Source organism: Bos indicus x Bos taurus, chromosome 27 (assembly GCF_003369695.1).
Source record: "Bos indicus x Bos taurus breed Angus x Brahman F1 hybrid chromosome 27, Bos_hybrid_MaternalHap_v2.0, whole genome shotgun sequence".
Taxonomy (NCBI): Eukaryota; Metazoa; Chordata; class Mammalia; order Artiodactyla; family Bovidae; genus Bos; species Bos indicus x Bos taurus.
In genome coordinates, this window is record NC_040102.1 from 40,111,602 (window position 1) to 40,136,155 (window position 24,554).

General features: G+C 41.6%; 1 protein-coding gene across 1 annotated transcript in view; it reads right to left on the reverse strand.

The window, feature by feature from the left end:
• The window catches only part of RARB (retinoic acid receptor beta), an 888,683-nt gene that overhangs the window by 454,708 nt on the left and 409,421 nt on the right, over positions 1-24,554 (reverse strand). Inside the window, exon 3 of the mRNA XM_027529802.1 lies at positions 689-1,142. Coding sequence (XP_027385603.1) covers positions 689-866 — 178 coding nt within the window. The 5' untranslated portion in view covers positions 867-1,142. The remainder of the gene's footprint in view (positions 1-688; positions 1,143-24,554) is intronic.

Here is a 24,554-nt window from a genome sequence, read left to right on the forward strand (position 1 = left end):
AAGGTGGAAGAGCTCGCTGGTTACCACAGCCTGCCTTCAAACAGGCAGAACTATTGTTCTTTAAATCACATAATACGGATGCTTTCTATGAATGAGTCACATCAGTTTTTAAGAATTCTAAATTGAACTACTTTTATCTTAAAATACTGTAAACCCAACATTTTAGAGAAGATTGGAGGTAAGAAGTGGCTCAAAGACCCAAAAGTGATCAAGGACATTTAAAAAGCTCATGGGGTATGAACTGGTAGCCAAGATCCCTGGGAAGCTGAAAACAATGACAGGTTTTATCTGTACCCAGGAAATGAGTAAGATTCAAAGGAAGATCTCACGACCCAAATCAATGCTAAAATCAGGATTATCGTCAGTGATTTTTATGGCATCATCTAATTCATTGCTCATGTCGTTTATCAAATGACCAATTTCTTCAGGTATATTGATCACATCTTTGATCAACATTTCTGTTTACAATTTACCCAATAGAACTAAATACCAATGAGGTTTTGAACGGACCAAATTTTAAGATTCACCATTTATCTGGTTTCAAGTCACCTTTCTGCTGATAGAACCAAAGGTACAGTTCTAGATCCAGAGGAACCGGCACCCAACGAAATGAGAACGCAGCCTGGATATGAACCACCCTGCTTTCAATCAACCAAGAGAAAAGAGAGAAGACTGCAGCGGTACTTACTTGCAGGTGAGGGGGTGCTGCACCCGCTCGGAGGCGGCGGGCCGTGGAGGCCGTGGAGCGGGGGCAGGGGAAGTCCGCCGATGACGGGCGGGAAGAGCAGCGGGTAGGGCGCGGCGGGATAGTGAGCCATGTGGCCGCTCACCGCCGGGACGTGGCACGCGGGGCTTCTGGTCGTCATGTTCCGCCTTCACTGGATGAGAGGCGCTCGGAGGCAGGGACGCATCACTCCAGGCCTGGCACCAAAGTGGGGTACGTCAGTTCGGAGCGAGAGTGGAATCTGAGCTGTGATCTGGGCCAAAGTCAAGAAGGTTCAGCAGATGACCTTGCTTCCTTCCAGCACGGTTTCTCTGCCCCTCATTTTGCCGCGCTGATGACAGGAAGGATGGCTCTTCGTTCAGCTTCTCAGCTGAAGGCTGGCAAATGCTATCACTTAAAAAGTCCAGAGCTGCTAATCCTGTAAGGAAAAAAAAAAAAGTATACCACACAGGTCAAAAGTATTTGCTTCTTTATTGTTATTACATGAAAAATCTCTACTATTAATCTGGGACTCCTAATTCCCAGTTGTTCCCCTATACTCACTACCTTAATTTTCTTAAATTCTCAAATTCTAATGTAGAATAAAACTTCTACACAATTTCAAACTAACCCTTACTGTCTGATATTAAATAATCCCCCTCACCTAACCCTATCTTTCCCCATATTCCTCCCCACCCCCACTTCACTTCACTTTTCTCCAGGATACTTAAGCAGCTCCATCCATTATGTGGGGGAGTGTTTGTTTATATCTCCTCCATTAGAATGCATTCACTAGGAGGGCAGAGTTTTTCTCCGTTTTGTTAAAAGCTATGCTTTAAGCTGCCATAAGAGTTACCTAACACGCAATAGACTCTCAAAGAGTATTTGTTGACTGACTGACTGAATGAATTTTGTTTCTTACTTCTTTTAGATAAATTTATTGTTTAATGTTGTTCTGATCTGTGTGCTTTCAAGACCTTCGACTTCCAACTTTGGATTTTACGTAGCCATTTGGAATGACCTACTCAGCAAGATAAATATCATGGCGAGGGAAAATTATAACCTAGCAAAAGTACGGAAGAGACACAACCATTAAAGATCCGTGAAATAGTTTGATATCAGTTCCTCACTGTAAACTTTCCTGTAAGAGCGCCATCCGTCCATTGGTCTGCACAACCATCAAATCCATTTGTCCGCGTTCACTCCTCCATCCATCCATCCAGTCCTCACTTGCCATTTTGTGCCAGTTGCCAGTGGAGGCACTAGAGTGCACAGCATGATCAAGTGCTCCTGCACTTCTAGTTCTCATGAAGTTTCTAATTTTAACAGCTCCTAACTGAGGTCGTAATGCTAAGGGCATTCAATCGCCCTGTTCCCCATGAAGGACCCTCCAAGGACACACAGCACTCAGAATTCCTTGATAGAGAAATAGATTCTAGGGTGGGCTGACAGTGGACTTCATAGGCTCCCTTGGGCCCTAATGACCAGTATTCGCTAAAATTCCCAAACTCCTGTGCCCTGTGAATGGCAAGCCCTGAAGGTCAACCATCTGGCATGAAATAAGAACAGGATCTCAAGGCCAGCACAGAGTGGTGGCGAAGAGCATGATCTCAGAGCAAGACCGCCAAGGCGCCAGTCATGGCTCTGTCCCCTTGGACAATTATCTTGCCCATCAATAGGTCAGTTTTTATTGTAAAATGGGGGTAATAGCAGAATTGGCTTCAGAGGAGTGTTGTGAGGATGAAATGAAGTAATGAGGTAATTCCAAAAGAAAACCAGTTCCTGGTGCAGTGAACACCAGGTAAATGATAAACTTCTGGCAATGTTTGCCTTTCTCGTCTGTGTCACCATCAAATAATACGATTCTGAGAACAAGCTTGCTGGAATGAACTGTGGCTTTGAGGTTAGGGCAGGGAGGAGACCATATCACAATGTTACCCAGGACCCTATGGGCCTTCCCAGGACAGACCTCTCCCCCATATCCTCTGCTACAGCTCCTCTCTAAGGTACCTGGATAATAGTATCTCATGCATATTTCCCGAGTTTTTCAGATACCAAAGTGAAGTGAAAGTTGCTCAGTCATGCCCGTCTTTTTGCAACCCCATGGACTTACGCAGTCCATGAAATTCTCCAGGCCAGAACACTGGAGTGGGTAGCCTTTCTCTTCTCCAGGGCATCTTCCCAACCCAGGGATCAAACCCAGGTCACTGCAGGCGGATTCTTTACCAACTGAGCCATCAGGAAAGCATGGACATCTGAGCTGAGCCATCAGCTATCAAGAAAGCCTAGATGCTAAAACTATCACCAAAGGGAAGAAATGAACTACCTGATGATCATGAGCACGTAGCCCCCAGACCTGCTGACTCCCAAAGACTGATCATCAACCAATCAGGGAATTGTGGTTGAGCTGATCACATACCCTGAGACATCCCTTCCTCTCCTGGCCTTTAAAAATGCTTTGCTGAAATCTTCTGAGGAGTTCAGGGTGTTTGGGGCAAGAGTCATATGTTTTCCTTGCTCAATCCTGCAGTAAACCTGTCTCTGCTCCAAACTTCAGGTTTGCTTGGCTTCACTATGCATCAGACACATGAACTTAGGTTCAGTAACAACATAAGTCCTGAGCAAAGAACATTAGGACTAAAATTTCAGTCATGGAAGTAAGGGAGTAAAGGCGAAATGTGAGGAAAGCTGAGAACAAAGACTCATAAGGCTTACTTACTGACTTCCCAGGTTGGTTTCTGCACACCCTGAAATGTTTTGATCTATAATAACTTCCATTTATCTGTTGACCACATGTCAGGCGCTCCACTTATGAGCTGTAAGTTCTAGCCCATAGAACAGCCCTAGGAGGCAGTTGTTATGACCCATATTTTCCAGATAAGAAAACTAAGTCTCAGCGAGTTCAGATGACTTCGCCCGAAGGTCACAGAACCAGCCTGTGGCTGATAGAGATTCTGCACCCAGATCTGCGGGTTCAACCCTCTCTGCAGTTTCTCCTCAGCCATTCTGTGCTTTCTTATACTGAGTGCCTGCGCTGTGCTAATTGCCCCTACAGAACAAAAAGTCCACGTGCAGCTGCGATGGGAGCGGCTGTCCTCACTCAGATGACCTTCTCTCTGGGGCCTTCATCCCTGGACTGTTAACATGAAACATGAACATCATCCCCAGGGAGACCACGGGGGCCCAGGCTCCCCCGGGGCTCCCCTGAGCCTTGCAAAGGAGATGATATCCCTGGCTGACTTATGCCACACACTAAACTCCAAAAGTGATGTCCCCCCAAATATCGATATCCTCTTCAAACACAAAATGCAGCTTGTCTCTCTGATGAAGAGAAAGTTAATGGACTATGGGAGGTGAAAGTTTTCAGTGCTTTCTCTTCTAAAAATTACAGACCATCTAATACACTGAAGACTTTATTTTGTAGTTTGTAGTAAATTAATTAGAAAACAAACAATGCCATTTAGTATTTGCTGCATTTCCACTCAATTTGACTTTTAAATCACACACACAAAGCCCAGCATTGGTACAAATGGTCTTTTCTATCTGCATTAAACAAACTACATCATTAACTGGTGAAGCTGACAGTTAGCAAACCCACCCATGCAGGGCGCAGTTCTTAGATTTTTAAAGCTATTTGTTTGTTTTTACCAACGGGGGACTATTTCTATTTTTAACAATCCTTCATTTCTCGTTGCTTTCAAACACCGCAGATTTTCAGCTCCCTGTCTCTCTGGTTGAAAGGTCTGTTATTATGCCTCAGATCTTCTAGAAAAAAACCAATGAAAAACAAAAAACTACTTATACTGATACTAGGAAAAAGAAAAAAAAATCAATGTGCCAGGAAAATCCTGTTATGTTGGTGGAAAATTGTCTGAACAGTCACTGGGTCTGTGCTCACATATGTGACTGATTAAGGCTATTCCTGGAAGCAGAGAATTTCCTTTGTTTCAGGGTGTTAGGAAAAAAGATGGTCATTGGTATTAGCAGTGCTTTCTTTCTTCATGCTTGATTTAAGTTTGGGCTCATTGGGTTTTTTTTTCCCCTCACCACCTGAGGCAAAGCAAACAGGAGCTGAGGTGGCAGAGGGGAAGGAAGTGGGGACCGGGTCAGGGGGTCTTGGATCTAAAACCTATGAGAATCTTCGGCTGTCAGTTTCATCATCCGTGAAAGGGGTCAAGAGAAGAGAGGTAGGTTCTATTAATAAAGCTTCCTAAATTGTATTGTCCAGAAAGCAAGTGTTTTACACAAAGATTTTTTAAAAATGAAACAAAAAAGGTGAAAATAACATACTAGAGGAGAAAATTAAAAAGAAAGGACTTTAAAATAACTGCTTGCATTGTCAATGCTGGGATGCAATAATCTACCCCTGATACATAGTGGGATGGGAGGAGGCAGCACCCACCAGCCACTGGGAGGATATATGCCAGGGGGAGGCAGGGGTCTTGGGAACAGTTAACATTTATGTCTGTATCTGTGAGAGATTATTATTAACACAGCACACTGCATTTTCTTCAGTTGAACTTGCCCATGTTTTTGTTCAATAAAAAAGTTTTTTTTAAAAATTACATTTTAATCATGTCTTGTCACACAATTTACTGGAGGTTGCTTTTGTATGCATTTAAACCTAAATTAGTATGGAAGCCTCCAGGTTTGTATTTCTAAACATTTAAATATTAATCTATATAAACATGACACTTACATATGATCTTTTAAAAAAAATCACATAGTTCCTTTAGCATAGTGTAGTTCTCAAAGCAGAGTTCCTGAAGGAGCACATACATAGTATCTGGAAACTTACTGAAAATGTAGCTTTTCCAGGCTCCACCCAAGATCTACAGACTCAGAAAGGCTGAGTGGGCCAAGCAATCTGTATCTTAAGAAACCCTCCAGATGATTCCGAGGCAGCTAAAATGTGAGGACGCTGATCGAGAAAGGAGGTTGGCAAATTTCTTGTGTAAAGAAAGTAAGCATTTAGATGGCAGGCCATATATAGTCTCTGCCACAGTTACTCAACCCTGCTTTTGTACAAACTCTGCACGAAAGCAGCCACAGACAATCCATAAACAGACGGGTGTGGCTTTGTTCCCATAAATTATTATTTACAAAACAGTCTGCTGAATTTGGCCCGTAGACCACGGCTTGCGGACTCCTGCTTCAGATGAACAAAAAACGTGAGCGCTGCCATAATGGACATGCCTTGTGGGACTAGGTCAGATGCCTCCTTTGCCGTTCTTTCAGTCACTAAGTTGTTTCCGACTCTTGCAACCCCCATGGGATTTCCCAGGCAAGACTACTGGAGTGGGCTGACATTTCCTTCTCCAGGGGATCTTCCCGACCCAGGGATCGAACCCGTGTCTCCTGCATTGCAGGCATTTTCTTTATCACTGAGCCATCAATGCCAATGAGCGCAAATGCCTTCTACTAATAAATAAATAAAGAAAGGAATTTGACCTGTCTTAGCCAAGTACCTACAGGCATATTGAATAATTTAAAATGCTAGTTAAGGCATTGATGACTTTGTATGCACTTTTTTGAGGACTCCAAGTTGAAGTCAGAACTCTTAGTAGAGTCCACAGAAGCCAAACACTTTAGCGTGTGGTGAGAGGTGTTAATTTTACGCACTACTGCTTTCAAGGGTAATCTACACAACAAAACAGGCAAGACTTTTGGAGAAAACATATCTATTTCCTCCTACTGAAATTCAAAATATAAAGTTCATACATATAAAATATAAAAAATATAGGCAGAAGTGAACATAAGATAGATTTTTAAATTACTTGTGATAACACAGAACTCTCCTGTATTTCTTCAGCTGATATAGAGTTTCTTGTGGGGGAAATTTTTGCATTCACAGACACAACATGCATATTGCTTCTTTTCTCACTATGTTTTGGCTCAAATCTCCCTATTTATTTAAAACATTGGTTCCAGGTAATGCCACTTAAAATTTCTCAAAGACATTTGGCCAAGTACCTGTTTTCAGCAAAAATGCTAAACTCAGCACAAACACTGTGAGTTGCTTTGCGGCTCGTCTTGATAGAAAAGAAACACGGCTGTAAAGAACTCAGCTTTACATGCCTGGTAGTTTTTCAGTCCTTCTGATGTCTGTCATCTTCAGCAAAAATATTACTGATGAAATTACGTTCAGCTTAACCCAAAGGGAAGCCACAGTGAATAACTTGAATGTGGCCAAAAAAAAAAAAACACAACGTATTTCTTTCATCCTTTTAATTGTGTCTAGGAAGGAAAAATATGGAAGAGAGTCATTCAGAGGGAACAGCGCAGTTGAAGGAGGCCCTGAGAACACCCATTGAGCAGCGAGTGAGATCTGAATCCCTCTTTGCTCCAGGAGGTGCTCATTTGGCACCTCAAAGTCTGTTTTTAAAAGCATATACAAAATGTCCCTGTGTTCCCTTTTAGGGCACGTTTATAAGATTCCATCTGCTAAGGAAATATGACTTTCAGAAAATAATAGGCAGAAATATGTTAGAATGTATAAAACTCTAAGATTTTAATCTCATAAATTACGAGAACAGGAATGTAAATATAAGTTTTGGGGCATCAACACTCTACCCAAAGCTGTTACATACACTTCTGAAGAGACAGCTTTCACCAAAGATTATTTCCACACAGATTCCAAAAACATAAGGTAAAATATGTATAGGCCGAAACGTCTGTGGGATGACTGCTTGTTTTTCAGAAAAGTGGCAGCAAGCTACTCCGTGCACAAAGGTTTCCGTGCTTGGTGTCATGGAATTCTGCCAGACCAAGCCGAACGGCTGGACTCGGGTTTGGTTCTCAAGGGATACTCAGCCACAGATTCTCAAGGGAAGGTAACATATATGTGGTCTGCCTAATGGGACCACAGATTCTCAAGGGAAGGTAACATATATGTGGTCTGCCTAATGGGACCACAGATTGTCAAGGGAAGGTAACATATATGTAGTCTGCCTAATGGGACCACAGATTCTCAAGGGAAGGTAACATATATGTGGTCTGCCTAATGGGAGCCTCTACAGGGGAGGGTGACTCACACGTCCTGTTAGAGGGCTAGCACTGGTTGGTTTTCAATTCTCAGCACACCAAGAACGACGCAGAGAGATGACTGGCACGGAAAGGGGAAGGAAAATCACAGAGAAAAGCAGAAAATGTGATTTCATGTTGGCAGAAACCATGAGGCCAGAGAAGCCACGAGCCAGGAAGAAATGTGAGGCAGAGAGGAACACAGGAGGAAAATACTGGTAACAACAGAGATAAAAGGAAATACAATAGCTATAATTGTACTTCTAAAGTTATCTTTTTAAAAACTGATGACAGTATATTGCTTTCAGATGCACAGTGCAGTCATTTGATATTTTCATATATTATACTCCATACAAAGTCGTTGTAAGATACTGACCACATTCCCTCTACTCTACCTTACAGCCTATAACTTATTTATTTTTATATTTAGTAGTTTGTGCCTATTAGTCCTCTTCCTCTATTTTGCCCCTCTGTGCAACCCGCTCCCTTCCGGTGACCACTGGTCTCTTCTCTGTACCTTTCAGTCTATTTCTGTTTGGTTACACTTGTTCATTGTTATATATTTTAGAGTCCACATAGAAGTGCAAACATACAGCATCTGTTCGCCTTTGTCCACTTTATTTCACCAGATATGATATCCTCCAGGAATATCCACGTTGTTGCAGATGGAAAAATTCCTTTCTTTTTATGATTAATATTCCATTTATATATATGTATATTCCCTTATATATATGCATATGTATATATATGTGTGTGTGTGTGTGTGTGTGTGTATATACGTCACATCTTTATCCATTCATCTGTTGATGGATACTTAGTTGCTTCCTATATCTTGGCTACTGTACACAATGCTGCTGTGAACACCGGGTACATGTGTCCTTCTGAATTACAGTCTTTGTTTTCTTTGAATAAACTGGCATTGCTGGATCATGTGGTGTTTCCAGTTTTAATTTTTGAGGCACTTACACTGTTTGCTGTCGTGTTTATGCCAGTCTACCTTCATACCAACAGAGCATAAAGTTCCCTCTCCTCACAACACTTGTTATTTCTTATCTTTTTAGTAACAGCCGTTCTTGTAGGTGTGAGGTGGTATCTCACTGTGGTTTTGATTTGCATTTCCTGGATGATTAGTGATAGTGAGAATTTTTTCACATGTCTGTTGGCCATTTGTATGTCATCTTTGGGAAAACGCCTATTCAGATATTCTGCCCATTTTAAAATTGGATTGTTTGGCTTTTTGGTACTGAGTTTTTTGAGTTCTTTATATGTTTGGATATGAACCCCTCGTTTGCAAATATTTTCCCCATTCCCTAGGTTGACTTTTCATTTTGTTGATGGTTTCCTTTGCTGTTTGAAGCTTGCTTAGGTTCCATGTGCTCCTGTTTGCTTTTGTTCCCCTTGCCTGAGGAAGACCAGGATCAAAGAGTGTACTGCCTGTGTTTTCTTCTAGGAGTTTAATTGTTTCGGGTATTACATTTAGGTCTTTATTTCATTTTGAATTTACTTCTGTAATATACTGTGTGAGAAAATGTTCTAGTTTTATTCTTTTACATAAGCTGTCCAGTCTTTCCAACACCACTTACTGAAGAGACTGTCTTCTACTTATTGCATATTCTTGCCTTCTTTGCTGTAGGTTAAATGACCATATGCATGGGTTTTGTTCATGGGCTCTGTCTTCTGTCCCATTGATCTGTGTATCTGTGTTTGTGCCAGTACCATGCTGTTTTGATTATGGTAGCTTTGTTTTATAGTCTGAAGTTAGGGAGTATGATACCTTCAGCTATGTTCTTTTCTTCTCAGGATTATTTTGGCTATTCAGTGTCTTTTGTGGTTCCATACAAGTTTTATGTTTATTTGTTCAATATACTTTAATGTAATATATACCATATATTACAAACCCACAGCTAATATACTACTCCATGGTGGAAAGCTGAAAGCCTTTCTTCTAAAATCAGGAATAAGACAAGGACATCAATACTTTTATTCAATATATTATTAAAAAATCCTAGCCACAGAAATTAGATAAGAAAAAGAAAAGGCATACAAATTGGAAGAAAGAAGTAAAATCATTTATAGATGACATGATACTATGTATAGAAAACTCTAAGTGAAAGTAAAACTGGAGGTCCCTCAGTCGTGTCCGACTCTCTGTGACCCCATGGACTCTACAGTCCATGGAATTCTCCAGGCAGGAATACTGGAGTGGGTAGCCTTTCCCTTCTCCAGGGGATCTTCCCAACCCAGGGATTGAACCCAGGTCTCCCACATTGTAGGCAGATTCTTTACCAGTTGAGCCACAAGGTACACCCTTAGAAAACTCTAAACACTGCACCAGAAAACTAGTAGAACTCATAAATGAATTAAGTAAAATTGTACAAGATTAATGTACAGAAATCTGTTGCACTTCTATACACTAACAATGAATTATCAGAAAGAGAAATCAAGACAATAATCTCACTGACAATTGAATCAAGAAGAATAGGATACTTGGGACAGATTTAACCAAGGATGTGAAAGGCCTAATCTCTGAAATCTATAAGACATTGAGGAAGGAAACTAAAAATGATACAAATAAATGGAAAGATATCCTGTGTTCATGCACTGGAAGAAATGATATTGTTAAAATGTCCATACTACCCAAAGCAGTCTACAAATTTAATGAAATTCTTATCAAAAATAGTCATGACATTTTCCATAGAAATAAGGTTACCCCTAGTGCTAAGAACATCATTCCAATGTGAATTATATCTTAATAGTTAAAAAAGAGAAATAGGTACATCAACCAACCAACCAACCAATGCAGACAGACTCGGTCCACACAGGTTCTGCTGACAGATGCCCAAGGTCTGAGCCCACCTGCATGTCTGATTTCCTGGCCTCTGTCCCTGGACACAGGTCTAGCCTCCCCAGGGCACCTTGCAGTCACTTCTCTTGGAAGGGTCTCATCTCTGGGGGCCTCTGTCAGTATCAAGTCTGGGTCCTGAGCACTCCCAGGCTTTGGATTCTTGTCCTCTATTCATATTTAGGAGACTTCTTTCTCTCCTTCTTTGATTCTTATGCATTTTCTTAAAATCTTAATTCAGTAGTTTAAATATTCTTATCTATTTTTATTCCTCCCTGGTAGGGATTTTGTTAATAAATTTACATTTGCTACTTAAAATATTCAACATTTTGAAAAAAAAAAAAGAAGTGACCAAGATATTTATACACACAAAGTTAGCTCTGCAAAGAGGCACGCACAAGACTGTGTACTGGGAAAAGTGGACAGGCAGAGGGATGGAAGAGGCTGACATTTTTGAGCTGGGGGATCGTGAAGAAAGTCTGGAGAAGAGGGAGTGTCTCTGACTTGCAGTCCCGCCGTGAAGAGGAGGATGCCTCCGTCGGTTTCAGAGGTATGCAGAAAGAACATACCATAGTCTGGTAGTGAATAAACAACAGAAATGTGCTTATCACAATTCTGGAGGCTGGAGAGTCAAGGTGCCTACATGGTCCTGTTGTGTGGAGGGCCCTCATCTCCCTGGTGCGTAGCCCGTGCCTCCTTGCTGAGTTGTCACACGGTTGGGGCGGTAAGCTGCATCTCTGGGATCTCTGTTATAATCTCAACCATGAGAGCTCTGCCCTCGCATTCGCATCACCCCCAAAAGACTCCACCTCTGAATGCCATTGCCTCAGGGGTAGGAATTTCAGCATGCAGATTTGAGGGGTACTCAACCATTCAGACCATAGAAGACATGGACTTCTGCTCTGTAGAACAGCTGCCTTGAGCCAGCTATGGGGGGCTGAATAATGGCCCCCAAAGGTATCTGCCCTAACCCTGGAACTTGGGAATATTATCTTACGTGGCAAAAGGGACTTTGCAGATGTAAACTAAAAAAGAAAAAGATCACACACACACACAAAAGAATATGTATATGTTAATTGTGTCACTTTGCTGTACAGGAGAAATTAACACAGCATTGCAAATCAACTATACTTCAATAAAATTAAACAAATAACAATTTTTTTTAAAGTAAGGATCTTGAAATGAGATGATTATTCTAGATTTTCTGGTAGCCCAATGTAATCAGAAGGTTAGGAGGAAGGCAATGGGAGATTTAATGACACAAGAGGCGCAGGGATGACACGATGATACAAGCAGAATTGGAGTGACTTGCTAGAAAAGCAGAAGGAGGGGCCCAAAGCCAAGGAAAACAGGCTGCCACTGGAAGCAGAAAAAGGCAGGAAAACTGATTCTCTTCTCAGATCCTCCAGAGGGACTGTTCATACCTTGATTTTAGCCCAGAGAGACTGATTTCGCATTTGTGACCTGCCGAGGTGTAAGCGGATATTTGAGGGCGGCTTTCAAAACCACTGGGTTTGTGGTCATTTGCTGTAGTGACAATAGGAAATGAACACATCAGCCCGCTCTGAGCCTGAGAATACCTGGTCAGGAACACAAACCGTAAACTCTAACGTCTCCCCACCCTGGAGTCAGAGCCAATCTGTCAGCTGTCTCAGAACAGAATTTCCCCATGGGGGAAAAGCCCAATATCTGGTCTTTGGGAAGTAAACGTGAAGATGCTCACCACTGGCTACTGAAATGTCCTACAACATGGAAGTAGAGAGGATGCCCAGCCATGCCAGTTCTAGAGAAGACGGAGCTTTGGAAGAGGCCAGGGGTCACAGCCAGGTCAAAAGAAGAGGCAAAGGGACTTCCCTGGTGGCCCAGTGGTAAGGGCTCCACACTTTCACTGCAGGGGGTACGGGTTTGATCCCAAAATCCGGCTAGCTGCAGAGCACAGCACAGCCAAAAAGGAAAATGGAAAAGAAAAAAAAAAAAAAAAAACCACCTAGAAAATGCAAGAGTGTGCAGTATCTTTGTTAAGACTGTACAGCCACTCCCAAACACCTGTTTAAAATGTTTATTGACTATTTTGCCTTTCTGCCACGGAAATCACGCATGGTCACTTATTTACCTGCAGCCTCAGAGCACCCGTGAAAGTGACCACAATCTGCACATATGCAATAGAGCTATTCGGCCTGAAATGGACAGAATGGAGACAAATAAAGGAAGGAATAAGACAACTTATGCGTGCATGTGTCTTTAGAGAGTGTCCGGAACAAAAATAGAGAATTTCAGTGTTTTATTTAAAAATTATTTTTGGCTTACTTTTTTTTAACAACAGTTTCCATGATTATCTTAATTACTCTAACTATGGCTCTCAAGAGACTTGGGAATAGAAGAAAGAAAAGGTAGCAACCTATTTCTTACAAATAAAGATGTGTGAAATATCCTTTATTCTTTCTGAGAAAAAAAAAGATACTACCTAGAAAAATAAAATACTTAACCTCATTTGAACACTGAAGTTTGATCTTCCCCATTAGGGAATAGCTTATTTCCTTTGTAAGTCTTCCCAAGGCTTTCTTCTTCCAAACTTTGGCAGTTTTCTTGCACAGCCCCCAGTTCCATGCCCCTCTGACTCTGCCTCTCCACCCCATTTGTCAGAAAAACCCTTAAGAGCTGCTTGGCAGACAAAAAAACAAGTCCTGAAACAGCTTTGCTTATGTCATCTGAATGGAATCATGTATGCAATGTGGATAAAACATAAAGCCAGCATAAGAAAGCTACCAGAGGGTACCAGAGGCACTTTTCCTTTGAGGTAGTTCCAATAAGTGATTCAGCAATTTATTCAGATCATGCTTCTGTTCTATGTCCGTGAGTCCATTTGCATTTTTCTGTACATACAATACACACTGTTATATGTAAAATACATAACCAACAAAGTCCTACTGTATAGCAGAGGGAACTGTCTCAATATTTCGTAATATTCCATTAGGGCAAAGAACAGGAAAACAAGTACTTGCATGTGTATGTGTATATTTATCTATATTTATACACCTATATACCTGGAAAGGCCTGGCATGCTGCAATTCATGGGGTCGCAAAGAGTCGGACACGACTGAGCGACTGAACTGAACTGAACACGATATTGTAAATCAACTATATGTCAATTTAAAAATTTATTCTGTTATTTTCCAAGATATGTTTGGAATACTTTTGGGAGAGAACACCCCTAGAAGCAGGGTGGCAGAGACGCTGCTGTGCCCTTGCCAAATTCCGTTTACTTTTCCTTCTGGTCCCACAAGCAGTCAGTCTTTCCTAACGTCCCCTGCAGTTTCCTGGGGGTGCGACACTGAGCTCTGGCCGGTGACGTGTGGGCAGACGTGACGTGTGCCATCTCTGGGGCTGGTCCCCAAACCTCCTCCTTGCTCTCTCTTCTCTCACTGCTGGCTGGACACAGAAAAAACTCCGACAACCTAGGAGACAGCAGAGCCACGGCATGGCAGGAGCCTGGTCCTGGCCTGTTGATCTCATCGGACTGTGACAATAGTAAGAAATGAAATGGTAGCGTATTAAGGCACAGGCGTTTGGAATGTATGTGATAACTAAACTAACAGTTATTGATTACATGAAAATAATCACTTCATGACTTTATATTTACACTTCCATTATTGATTTCCAAATTTTCCCTCCCCATGTTGACTCGACTTTCTTCTGAAATTATATTTTTAAAGCAATCTCTCCTAAAGGATGAAGAATAGCCACCTTCCTAAATAAACTAATATCCAGACAAAATCACAATTCAAAAAGATACATTCACCCTTACGTTCACAGCATCGCTTTTCACAATAGTCAGAACCTGCAAGCAACCTAAATGTCCATCGACAGAGGAATGGATAAGAAGATATGGCCCATAGATACAATGGAATGTGGTCCACTGGAGAAGGGAATGGCAAACCACTTCAGTATTCTTGCCTTGAGAACCCCATGAACAGTATGAAAAGGCAAAATGATAGGACACTGAAAGAGAAACTCCCCAGGTCAGTAGGTGCCCAGTATGCTACTGGAGATCAGTGGAGAAATAACTCCAGAAAGAATGAAGAGTTGGAGCCAAAGCAAAAAGAATACCCAGCTGTGGATGTGACTGGTGACAGAAGCAAGGTCCGATGCTGTAAAGAGCAATATTGCATAGGAACCTGGGATGTCAGGTCCATGAATCAAGGCAAATTGGAAGTGGTCAAACAAGAGATGGCAAGAGTGAATGTCGACATTCTAGGAATCAGCGAATTCAAATGGACTGGAATGGGTGAATTTAACTCAGATGACCATTATATCTACTACTGTGGGCAGGAATCCCTCAGAAGAAATGGAGTAGCCATCATGGTCAACAAAAGAGTCCGAAATGCAGTCCTTGGATGCAATCTCAAAAGCGACAGAATCATCTCTGTTCGTTTCCAAGGCAAACCATTCAAGTAATGGTAGTAATCCAAGTCTATGCCCCAACCAGTAACGCTGAAGAAGTGAAGTTGAACGGTTCTATGAAGACCTACAAAACCTTTTAGAACTAACACCCAAAAAAGATGTCCTTTTCATTATAGGGGACTGGAATGCAAAAGTAGGAAGTCAAGAAACACCTGGAGTAACAGGCAAATTTGGCCTTGGAATACAGAATGAAGCAGGGCAAAGACTAATAGAGTTTTGCCAAGAAAATGCACTGGTCATAACAAACACCCTCTTCCAACAACACAAGAGAAGATTCTATACATGGACATCACCGGATGGTCAACACTGAAATCAGATTGATTATATTCTTTGCAGCCAAAGATGGAGAAGCTCTATACAGTCAGCAAAAACAAGACCAGGAGCTGACTGTGGCTCAGACCATGAACTCCTTATTGCCAAATTCAGACTTAAATTGAAGAAAGTAGGGAAAACCACTAGACCATTCAGGTATGACCTAAATCAAATCCCTTACGATTACACAGTGGAAGTGAGAGATAGATTTAAGGGCCTAGATCTGATAGATAGAATGCCTGATCAACTATGGAATGAGGTTCGTGACATTGTACAGGAGACAGGGATCAAGACCATTCCCATAGAAAAGAAATGCAAAAAAGCAAAATGGCTGTCTGGGGAGGCCTTACAAATAGCTGTGAAAAGAAGAGAAGCGAAAAGCAAAGGAGAAAAGGAAAGATATAAGCATCTGAATGCAGAGTTCCAAAGAATAGCAAGAAGAGATAAAGCCTTCTTCAGCGATCAATGCAAAGAAATAGAAGGAAACAACAGAATGGGAAAGACTAGGGATCTCTTCAAGAAAATCAGAGATACCAAAGAACATTTCATGCAAAGATGAGCTCAATAAAGGACAGAAACGGTATGGACCTATCAGAAGCAGAAGATATTAAGAAGAGATGGCAAGAATACACAGAAGAACTGTACAAAAAAGATCTTCACGACTCAGATAATCACAATGGTGTGATCACTGACTTAGAGCCAACATCCTGGAATGTGAAGTCAAATGGGCCTTAGAAAGCATCACTACGAACAAAGCTAATGGAGGTGATGGAATTCCAGTTGAGCTGTTCCAAATCCTGAAAGATGATGCTGTGAAAGTGCTGCACCTCAATATGCCAGCAAATTTGGAAAACTCAGCAGTGGCCACAGGACTGGAAAAAGTCAGTTTTCATTACAATCCCAAAGAAAGGCAATGCCAAAGAATGTTCAAACTACTGCACAATTGCACTCATCTCACACGCTAGTAAAGTAATGCTCAAAATTCTCCAAGCCAGGCTTCAGCAGTATGTGAACCATGAACTTCCTGATGTTCAAGCTGGTTTTAGAAGCAGCAGAGGAACCAGAGATCAAATTGCCAACATCCGCTGGATCATGGAAAAAGCAAGAGAGTTCCAGAAAAATATCTATTTCTGCTTTATTGACTATGCCAAAGCAAAGCCTTTGACTGTGTGGATCACAATAAACTGTGGAAAATTCTGAAAGAGATGGGAATACCAGACCACCTGATCTGCCTCTTGAGAAATTTGTATGCAGGTCAGGAAGCAACAGTTAGAACTGGACATGGAACAACAGACTGGTTCCAAATAGGAAAAGGAGTTCATCAAGGCTGTATATTGTCACCCTGCTTATTTAACTTCTATGCAGAGTACATCATGAGAAACGCTGGATTGGAAGAAACACAAGCTGGAATCAAGACTGCTGGGAGAAATATCAATAATCTCAGATATGCAGATGACACCACCCTTATGGCAGAAAGTGAAGAGGAACTCAAAAGCCTGTTGATGAAACTGAAAGTGGAGAGTGAGAAAGTTGGCTTAAAGCTTAACATTCAGAAAACGAAGATCATGGCATCTGGTCCCACCACTTCATGGGAAACAGATGGGGAAACAGTGGAAACAGTGTCAGACTTTATTTTTCTGGGCTCCAAAATCACTACAGATGGTGACTGCAGCCAGGAAATTAAAAGACGCTTACTCCTTGGAAGGAAAGTTATGACCAACCTAGATAGCATATTGAAAAGCAGAAACATTACTTTGCCAACAAAGGTCCGGCTAGTCAAGGCTATGGTTTTTCCTGTGGTCATGTATGGATGTGAGAGTTGAACTGTGAAGAAGGCTGAGTGCTGAAGAATTGCTGGTTTGAACTGTGGTGTTGGAGAAGACTCTTGAGAGTCCCTTGGACTGTAAGGAGATCCTACCAGTCCATTCTGAAGGAGATCAGCCCTGGGATTTCTTTGGAAGGAATGATGCTAAAGCTGAAACTCCAGTACTTTAGCCACCTCATGCGAAGAGTTGACTCATTGGAAAAGACTGATGCTGGGAGGGATTGGGGGCAGGAGGAGAAGGGGACGACAGAGGATGAGATGGCTGGATGGCATCACTGACTCGATGGACTTGAGTCTGAGTGAACTCCGGGAGTTGGTGATGGACAGGGAGGCCTGGCATGCTGCGATTCATGGGGTCGCAAAGAGTCAGACAAGACTGAGCGACTGAACTGATCTGATCTGATCTCTGATCTGATGGGTACTTAGCCATATATAGAGTGAAAGAATGCCATCTGCAGCAAATGCACAGACTTGGAGATGATCATACTGAGTGAAGTAAGTCAGACAGAGAAGACAAGCACCACATGATATCACTTCTGTGTAGAATCTAAAATAGGACACAAATGAACCTGTCTATCAAACAGAAACAGAGTCGTGGTCACAGAGAACAGACTGGGGGTCACCAAGGGGGGCAGAGCTGGAGGGGTCAGGGACTGGGCGCTGGGGTCAGCAGGTGTCAGCTACTGGATGCAGAGCGGATACACAGCAAGGTCCTAGCATAGAGCACAGAGATCTGTATTCAGTATCCCACAAAAAAGCATAATGGAAGGATTACCAAAAAATCAATATATATACATATATATATATGCATAACTGAATCACTTTGGTGTGCAGCAGAAATTAACACAACACTAAATTAACTATACTTCAATAAATAAACTAGGCAGTTACAACAAGAATCCAAAGACACTTTGATCATGAGTAGCACTGTTAGAGTAAAGTCTACATCTTCTCAAAGAAGCATCTTTGAAACCAGTAACACATTTTAATATATAACAGAGTTTATAAGGGATTCTGATATAGTAAGAATTGAGCCATGGCATTGTTATAAAAGGATATTTTTAAACAATTGCCATTTTAATAATCACATCATTCTAATTATGAAGCATGACTTGGTTTTACATATAATACAAAGTGGTGGTGTGATCTCCCAGGTGAAGTTATGGTAGCCCACTCCTCAGGACAGAGTTAGGAGAAGGGGAGTTTGTACGAAAATATAGCAGTATTATCTTGCTAGTTTGGCTGGTAATGCATGAACTGTAACGTTTCTTAGCTGTTTTTCTGTTTGGGGAGGAAACTGTGTATTTAAATATCACATGATGGGGGAAAATGCCATCATGTGATACTAAATCCTGCTAAAAAAATTGTTAAAATTGTTAAATTCTTTTGAAATAAAAAAATCCACATTTTGGAAAATTTTTAATTCAGAATGTGTCTAATTATAGATATTGTAAATCAATGAGAATCTGCGGCCTCAGCTCCAGCATGTGTAATTAAAACCGGAAGGTTCACTGCTTTATGAATTCACACCTTGAAAACAAACAGGTGAGTCTTAATCCAGGAAACAAATGATGATAAAGCTAATGTATTGGGTTGGCCTAAGTGTTCACGTGGCTTCTTCTGTAGGATGGCCCTAGTAGCGCTTAGTCATCTATTAGCTTCATTTGAAATGGCTTTGTTAGATTATACTGTGACAGCTGTCATATCAGCATGCATTAAAAAAAAAATAACATCAAATTTGGTGAAGTTTTGGGTAGCCATTTTGATATTGAAGACGAAAGAAAAAAGCAACCTTTCTGGCATATTATGCTTTATTATTTTAAGAAAGGTAAAAATGCAACTGAAATGCCAAAAAAGATTAGTGCAGTGTATGGAGAAGGTGCTGAGGCTGATCAACATGTCAAAACTGGTTTGCGACGTTTCGTGCTGGAGGTATCTTGCTGGATGATGCTCCATGGTCAGGTAGACCAGCTAAGGTTGACAGTGATCAAATCAAGGTATTGAGACCAATCAGTATTATACCATGTGGGAGATAGCTGACATATTCAAAATATCCAAATTAAGCTTTGAAAGTCATTTGCACCACCTTGGTTATGTTCATTGTTTTGTTGTTTGGATGTCTCATAAGTTAAGCAAAAGAAACCTTCTTGACCTATTTCTGCATGTGATTCTTTACTTAAACACAACGAAAATGTTCCATTTTAAAAACAAATTGTGATGGGAGATGAAGAATGGAGACTGTGCAATAATATAGGATGGAAGAGGTCATGGGGCAAGTGGAATGAACTTCCAACAGCCACACCATGGGCTGGTCTTCATCCAAAGAAGGGGACATTGTATGTGTGGTGAGATTGGAAGGGAGTCCTCTGTTATGAGCTCCTTCCAGGAAGCCAAATGATGAATTCCAACAAGTACAACTCCCAGTTAGGCTAACCCAAAGCAGTCAGGCAGTCCGTTCAGCCTCTCAGTCATGTCCAAAGTTTGTGACCCCACGGACTGCAGCACACCAGGCTTCCCTGCCCATCACTAATGCCTGAGCTTGCTCAGACTCATGTTCATCAAGTCGGTGATGCCATCCAGTCATCCCATCCTCTGTTGTTCCCTTCTCCTCCCACCTTCAATCTTTCCCAGCATCAGGGTCTTTTCAAATGAGTCAGTTCTTCACATCAGGTGGCCAAGGGGTTGAAGCTTCAGCTTCAGCATCAGTCCTTCCAACGAATATTCAGGACTGATCTTTAGGATGGACTGGTTTGATCTCCTTGCAGTCCAAGACATTCTCAAGAGTTTTTTCCAACACCACAGTTCAAAAGCATCAATTCTTCAGCATTCAGCTTTCTTTATGGTCCAGCTCTCACATCCATACATGCCTACTGGAAAAACCATAGCTTTGACTAGAAGGACCTTTGTCGGTAAAGTAATGTCTCTGCTTTTTAATATGCTGTCTAGGTTTGTCATAGCTTTTCTTCCAAGGAGCGTCTTTTAATTCATGGCTGCAGTCACCATCTGCAGTGATTTTGGAGTCCAAGGAAATAAAATCTGTCACTGTTTACATTGTTTCCCATGAAAATATTCGCCATGAAGTGATGGGACTGGATGCCATGATCTTCCTTTTTTGAATGTTGGGTTTTAAGCCAGCTTTTTCACTCTCCTCTTTCACTTTGATCAAAAGGCTCTTTAGTTCCTCTTTGCTTTCTGCCGCAAGGGTGTTAAATCATAAACCCATTAGGATTAGACAGTAGAAGTGACAAATAGATCCAAGGGATTAGATCTGACAGACAGAGTGCCTGAGGAACTATGGACAGAGTTTTATAACACTGGTGCAGGAGGCTGTGATCAAAACCATCCCCAAGAAAAAGAAATGCAAAAAGGCAAAGTGGTTGTCTCAGGTCTGACAAACAGCTCAGAAAAGAAGGGAAACAAAAGGCAAAGGGAAAAAGGAAAGATACACCCATCTGAATGCAGAATTCCAAAGAATAGCAAGGAGAGATATGAAAGACTTCCTCAGTGATCAGGCAAAGAAATAGAGGAAAACAACTGAATGGGCAAGACTGGAGATCTCTTCAAGAAAATTAGAGATACCAAGGGAGCAATCCATGCAAAGATGGGCACAATAAAGGTCAGAAACGGTGTGGACCTAACAGAAGCAGAAGCTATTAAGAAGAGGTGGCAGGAATACACAGAAGAACTGTACAAAAAAGATCTTCATGACCCAGATAACCACGATGCTGTGATCATTTACCTAGAGCCATACATCCTGGAATGAGAAGCCAAATGGGCCTTAGGAAGCATCACTACGAACAAATTTAGTGGAGGTGATGGAATTCCAGCTGAGTTATTTCAAATGCTAAAAGATGATGCTGTGGAAGTGGTGCACTCAATATGCCAGTAAATTTGGAAAACTCAGCAGCGGCCACAGGACTGGAAAAGGTCCATTTTCATTCCAATCCCAAAGAAAGGCAATGCCAAAGAATGCTCAAACTACTGTGCAATTGTACTCATCTCTCACGCTAGCAATGTAATGCTCAAAATTCTCCAAGCCAGGCTCCAACAGTATGTGAATTGAGAACTTCCAGATCTTCAAGCTCCATTTAGAAAAGGCAGAGGAACCAGAGATCAAATTGCCAACACCTGTCGGATCATAGAAAAAGCAAGAGAATTCTAGAAAACCATCTACTTCTGCTTTATTGACTATGCCAAAGCCTTTGACTGTGTGGATCACAACAAACTGTGGGAAATTCTTAAAGAGATGGGAATACCAGACTACTTTACCTGCCTCCTGAGAAATCTGAATGTAGGTCAAGAAGCAATAGTTAGAACTGGACGGTTTGAAATTGGGAAAGGATTACGTCCAGGCTATATGTTGTCACTTTGTTTAACTTATATGCAGAGTACATCATCAGAAACACTGGGCTGGATGGAGCACAAGCTGGGATCAAGATTGCTGGGAGAAGTAGCAATAACCTCAGATATGCTGATGATACCACCCTTATGGCAGAAAGTGAAGAGGATCTAAAGAGCCTCTTGATGAAGGTGAGAGAGGAGAGGGATAAAGGTGAAAGCAGTATTCACTGTAAAGCATCCAGAATTAGTCAGCAAAAAGCACACACGCTTCATGAGGATAATACAAGATTGCATATTTTTTAACGACCAGGCAAAAACTGTTAGTGTTCGGTTGGGAAGTTCTGATTCACCCACTATATCCCCAGATATTGCGCCTTCGGATGTCCATTTATTTTGGCCTTTATAAATTTATCTCAATGGAAAAAATTTCAATTTCCTGGAAGACAGTAAAAGGCACCTGGAACAGCTATTTGCTCAAAAAGATAAAAAGTTTTGGGAAGATGGAAGTATGAAGCTTTTGAAAAAATGGCAGAAGGTAGTGGGACAAAATGGTGATGCATCGTTCAATAAAGTTCTTGGTGAAAGCGAAAAATGTGTCTTTTTATTTTTACTGAATAAACTGAAGGAGCTCTTTGGCCAATCCATTAAAAAGCAAAGAGTGAAGTCTGAATGTCACAGACTCTCAGTTTCCTGATTTACAGCATGGGGACAATAACCAGACTTAATTCACAAATCTGTGACAAGGAATAAATGAGTCGATGTATGTAAAGTTCTTAAAACTGTGTCACCTAGGAAGCATTAATTATTCTTAATACTGTTCAGACCATGAAAGTGCCTGATAGCTTTGAGCATATTCGATCAATTGATTAAGCCAGAACAGAACACCACCTACTGTTTCCTCGTACTTATTTTTAGCAAATCATCTTTTCTTCTATGCTGTTTATCCATCTATCTAAGCGTATCAGATGTATGTTTAAATACATAAATATACATTCTTTTTTAAAAGTTAAATTTCTTAAAAGTCAATTTAGGAAATTTCTTAGGGAAATGACAGATGTATGAAAACGGTCCTTATTTCCTACTCACTGATTTTACAAGCTCCTGCCGCAGTCTATAGACAGGCTGGCTCCAGCTTTTCTGTGGCCCAGCCAGCCAGGGCTTAAGCTGGAAGGCCTGCCACATTCTTAACTATTGTGTCAGTCCAGCAATCTGTGAGAGACAGCACCTCCTTTACCCCTGTTCTCGTTAAGACTCATCCTGTTTTTCTATCGCTTAAACTCTATTTTCAGGAGCAAAAAAAAAAAAAGTCAGCTTAAAAATTCCTCTGGGCCAAAACACAGCCTTGGGCATCTTATGCTAAAAAGGACTGGCAAAATCTGGCCGAGGCAGTTTTTGAATCTGTTGGAGGGATGAGAGCATCTCCATTTAGATTGTGTGCGTTTTTGTAACTGTTTAATTCTCTCTTTGTGGACAAGCACTTAAAAATCAAAATGAAAAATTAATGAAAACTCCAAATGCCTTTTTTTTCCCAGTTGGTGCAAGAATCTGTGTAATTGGAGGGAGTCACTTAAAACGAAGGAAAATGAACAGTGAGAAAGCTCTCACTGGTGATGTGAGTGAACGGCTGCATCTCCATGACATTTTACTGCATCCACTCAAACAGACGGGATTCCAGGGCTAACTGGCCTCCGTTGAGATGAATGAGATTCCACGACTATTAGCACATTGGCATAGAAATGGGCCAGATTCAGTTGCAGAGGCATTCTTACAGGAACAAAGAACATCACAAAGCTATCCTGTCTCCAGCGCCCATCAATACAGATCCATTTGTTACAGAATCCCATTCATTCAAGCTCAGGCTACATTCAATATCATATGACACTCTTCTTTGGGCGCTGCATGGAAATCCCGAGGATCTGATCAGCTATTAACCACTACTGATGCTGATGTGGCGGGTTTGGCTACAGAAGACCAAACAGCAGTCTCACAAGTGGTGATATGAGTCAGAAAAAAAAGAAGCACCAGGCGAAAATCAAACACGCAGAGAAAAAGCCGATTCATGGATAAGCAAATTCACTAAGGCCTCCTGGGTTGGCAAAGGTCACCCAAGACATTGAAATTCAATGAAGGGGGTTTTAAGTTAAGGAAAACAGGCAAGCACCAGGGAACCGGCATGTAAAAAGGCTGGGGACCCAGGCCCTCTTTCCTATAGAAAGGAGCCAGCATGGGGCATTCCTTGCAGATGGACTGGGCTAGCACACAGCCTGCAGAGCACATCTGGCACACAGGTGTATGGCCTGGGATCCTTCAGCCAGACATCAACGGTCCTGTGCGGAGAGCCCTCCTGCTATTTGGGGTGGAAAGCGAGAGAAAATTATAGCCGAAATATGCTTATGTTTTCCAAGAAAAAAAAAGTGTATGGGTTCTTGCCAAAACAGTCTTCCTCTAGCAGATTATATTTTTAATCCACCTACTTAATTAACTAGCTCCTTGGCGGGTCAAATGATGTTAGTGAGTTAGAGTAATATTGCCACTGGAGCGGCCATTTAATTCTGGCAACTCTAAAGCAAATTATTCCATAAATGGAGAGTTTATTCAATTGTGTTCAGTTCCAATTCAATTCTGAGCCCCTTCTATGACCAAAGCACTGAGCTGGGCCTGTTGGGGAACAGAGGGAGGGAGGGACCATCCCTGCCCACAACCTGACAAGGGAATGGTGACTGCTAAGTGAATTATATCAATATGATGCAAATCAAGTGCATGCGTGGGGGCGGTGGGAGTGGAAGGGAAGAAGCCCGTCAAAGGAGGGAGGGGCTGCCCCACGTGTAGGAAAGCCGAGAAGATTCGATGGAGTGGAGACTGTGGAAGGTGAACACTGAAAGACACAAGAAGGAATTCAGCAGATAGAGATGCGGAGAGTAAAGATAGTGTAGATAGGATATAAAATGTATTTTGTAGAAAGAATCCAGTGATAAACATCTAAACTAGAAGATGGCAGTTAGAATGGGTAGAAGGGTAGTGAATGCAAGAACGATATAATTTAACAA